At 39.7% G+C, this 1,546-nt stretch overlaps 1 protein-coding gene across 1 annotated transcript in view; it reads left to right on the top strand.

The window, feature by feature from the left end:
* The window catches only part of LOC107100992 (structural maintenance of chromosomes protein 1B-like), a gene marked incomplete at its 5' end in the record, with an annotated part of 24,718 nt that overhangs the window by 4,225 nt on the left and 18,947 nt on the right, over positions 1–1,546 (top strand). Inside the window, 2 exons of the mRNA XM_015399720.1 lie at positions 1,232–1,417; positions 1,504–1,542. Of these exons, the coding sequence (XP_015255206.1) occupies positions 1,232–1,417; positions 1,504–1,542 (225 nt within the window). The remainder of the gene's footprint in view (positions 1–1,231; positions 1,418–1,503; positions 1,543–1,546) is intronic.

Raw genomic sequence — 1,546 nt, 5'->3', positions numbered from 1 at the left:
AAAAGGTGACAAGATTGTCAGCTTTTATTACAGCATGTGGAATTGTTTCACTAAGCTTTTGCAGTGTCACAAGATCTATTTCCACCCAGAGGTGCATTCATTTTTCACCAGGATCTTGCATTGATGATGGTAGAGTCGACCTTCTCCTGCACATCCCAAAGGTTCTCCATGAGGTTAAAGTCTGGACTATGTGGCGACCCATGATGTCTCATGAACCACAAATATAAATATGAAAAACTGCAACACAACGTGGGAGAAGCAGTCAACCTACTTTACGCTCGACTAGATCGTTCTGTTGACTGATGGCTAAACTTTATATAAAACATGGAAATAATATCCTCCATAAATGTTAGCTCTAATATTGTAAAACATTTAGTCTTATATGACTTTTAGACAATTAATGAACAAAAGATCTGAAAAACAAACCTTCCTCCATAAAAATCCTGAACGGTTTGGTGAAGGAGGAAGTGATGTCACAGGTAACATCCATGATAAAAACCCTCAACTTTCCCATAACTATAACTGCTTTAAATCATAATTTCAAGATAGTAATGACAATTCAATTTATTAAAAAAATATATATATTATCAAAGCTGATGAGAGGAATTTTTGGTGGAATGAATTGTGTTTTCTTTCATGTTATACCTGGACGTAAAGAACCGTAACTAACGGCTGATTGGACTAAAATGGGTCATGTAAAAAAGCCAGTCAGAATATTCTGATTGGATTCAACAGGTAAAGAATCGATTTGTAATCCAGCTTAGATTCGTGTTTTATCCTGACTGACAGTCCAATCAGCATCCATGTAAACACTTGTTTCAACTGAAGGAGGCAAGCTGATATTAGAGTGTATGTGCACTTTACATGGCTAGACGTAAGTAAGAATAATCAGATCAGCATGACACGTTTTATTCAGATTACTTACTGTATGTTCATTTAAAAATTTTGTCCTGATCTTCAAATTTTGTGTGTTTAAACATAGCTAGCACGATCGGGTCATTGTTACCGTCACAGGTAGTCCTTCTTGGATAATGATACTGGAAAAACTGAACCTATTTTTGATCCAAGATTCTCCCAGCAGCTTTGGGTTTTTCATGTTGATGTGCAATAAGGCAGGTAAATGTTTTCTGCCTCCATTTGGCTGATTGACAGACAGGCTGAATGTATGTACACAAATAAGTGTGAGATCAGACAGGAACCTGTCATTTGACATCTGTCTGTTCTGTTGCAGTTTGGGCGACTGTCTGATCTCTGCAGCCCAGTCCATAAGAAATACCAGCTGGCTGTTACCAAAGTGTTTGGCTCCAACATGAATGCAATCGTTGTGGCGACTGAGAAGGTCGCCCGCGAATGCATCTGCTTCCTCAAGGAGCAGCGAGGCGAGCCAGAGACCTTTCTGCCCGTTGACTACCTGGTGGTGAGTGGCTTCATTTACCTGCAGGTGATTGACGGAGGAGGTGGTCAAACTCATAGCTCCGATAATCCTCATTCCTCTGTGTGCAGGTGAAAACACTGAATCAACGACTCAGAGACATCCCAAATGCCA

The sequence above is a fragment of the Cyprinodon variegatus genome, unplaced genomic scaffold, assembly GCF_000732505.1.
Source record: "Cyprinodon variegatus isolate N-32 unplaced genomic scaffold, C_variegatus-1.0 Scaffold1042, whole genome shotgun sequence".
NCBI lineage: Eukaryota > Metazoa > Chordata > Actinopteri > Cyprinodontiformes > Cyprinodontidae > Cyprinodon > Cyprinodon variegatus.
The sequence above is the reverse complement of the archived record's forward strand: the minus strand, read 5'-3'. Positions and strand labels throughout refer to the sequence as shown.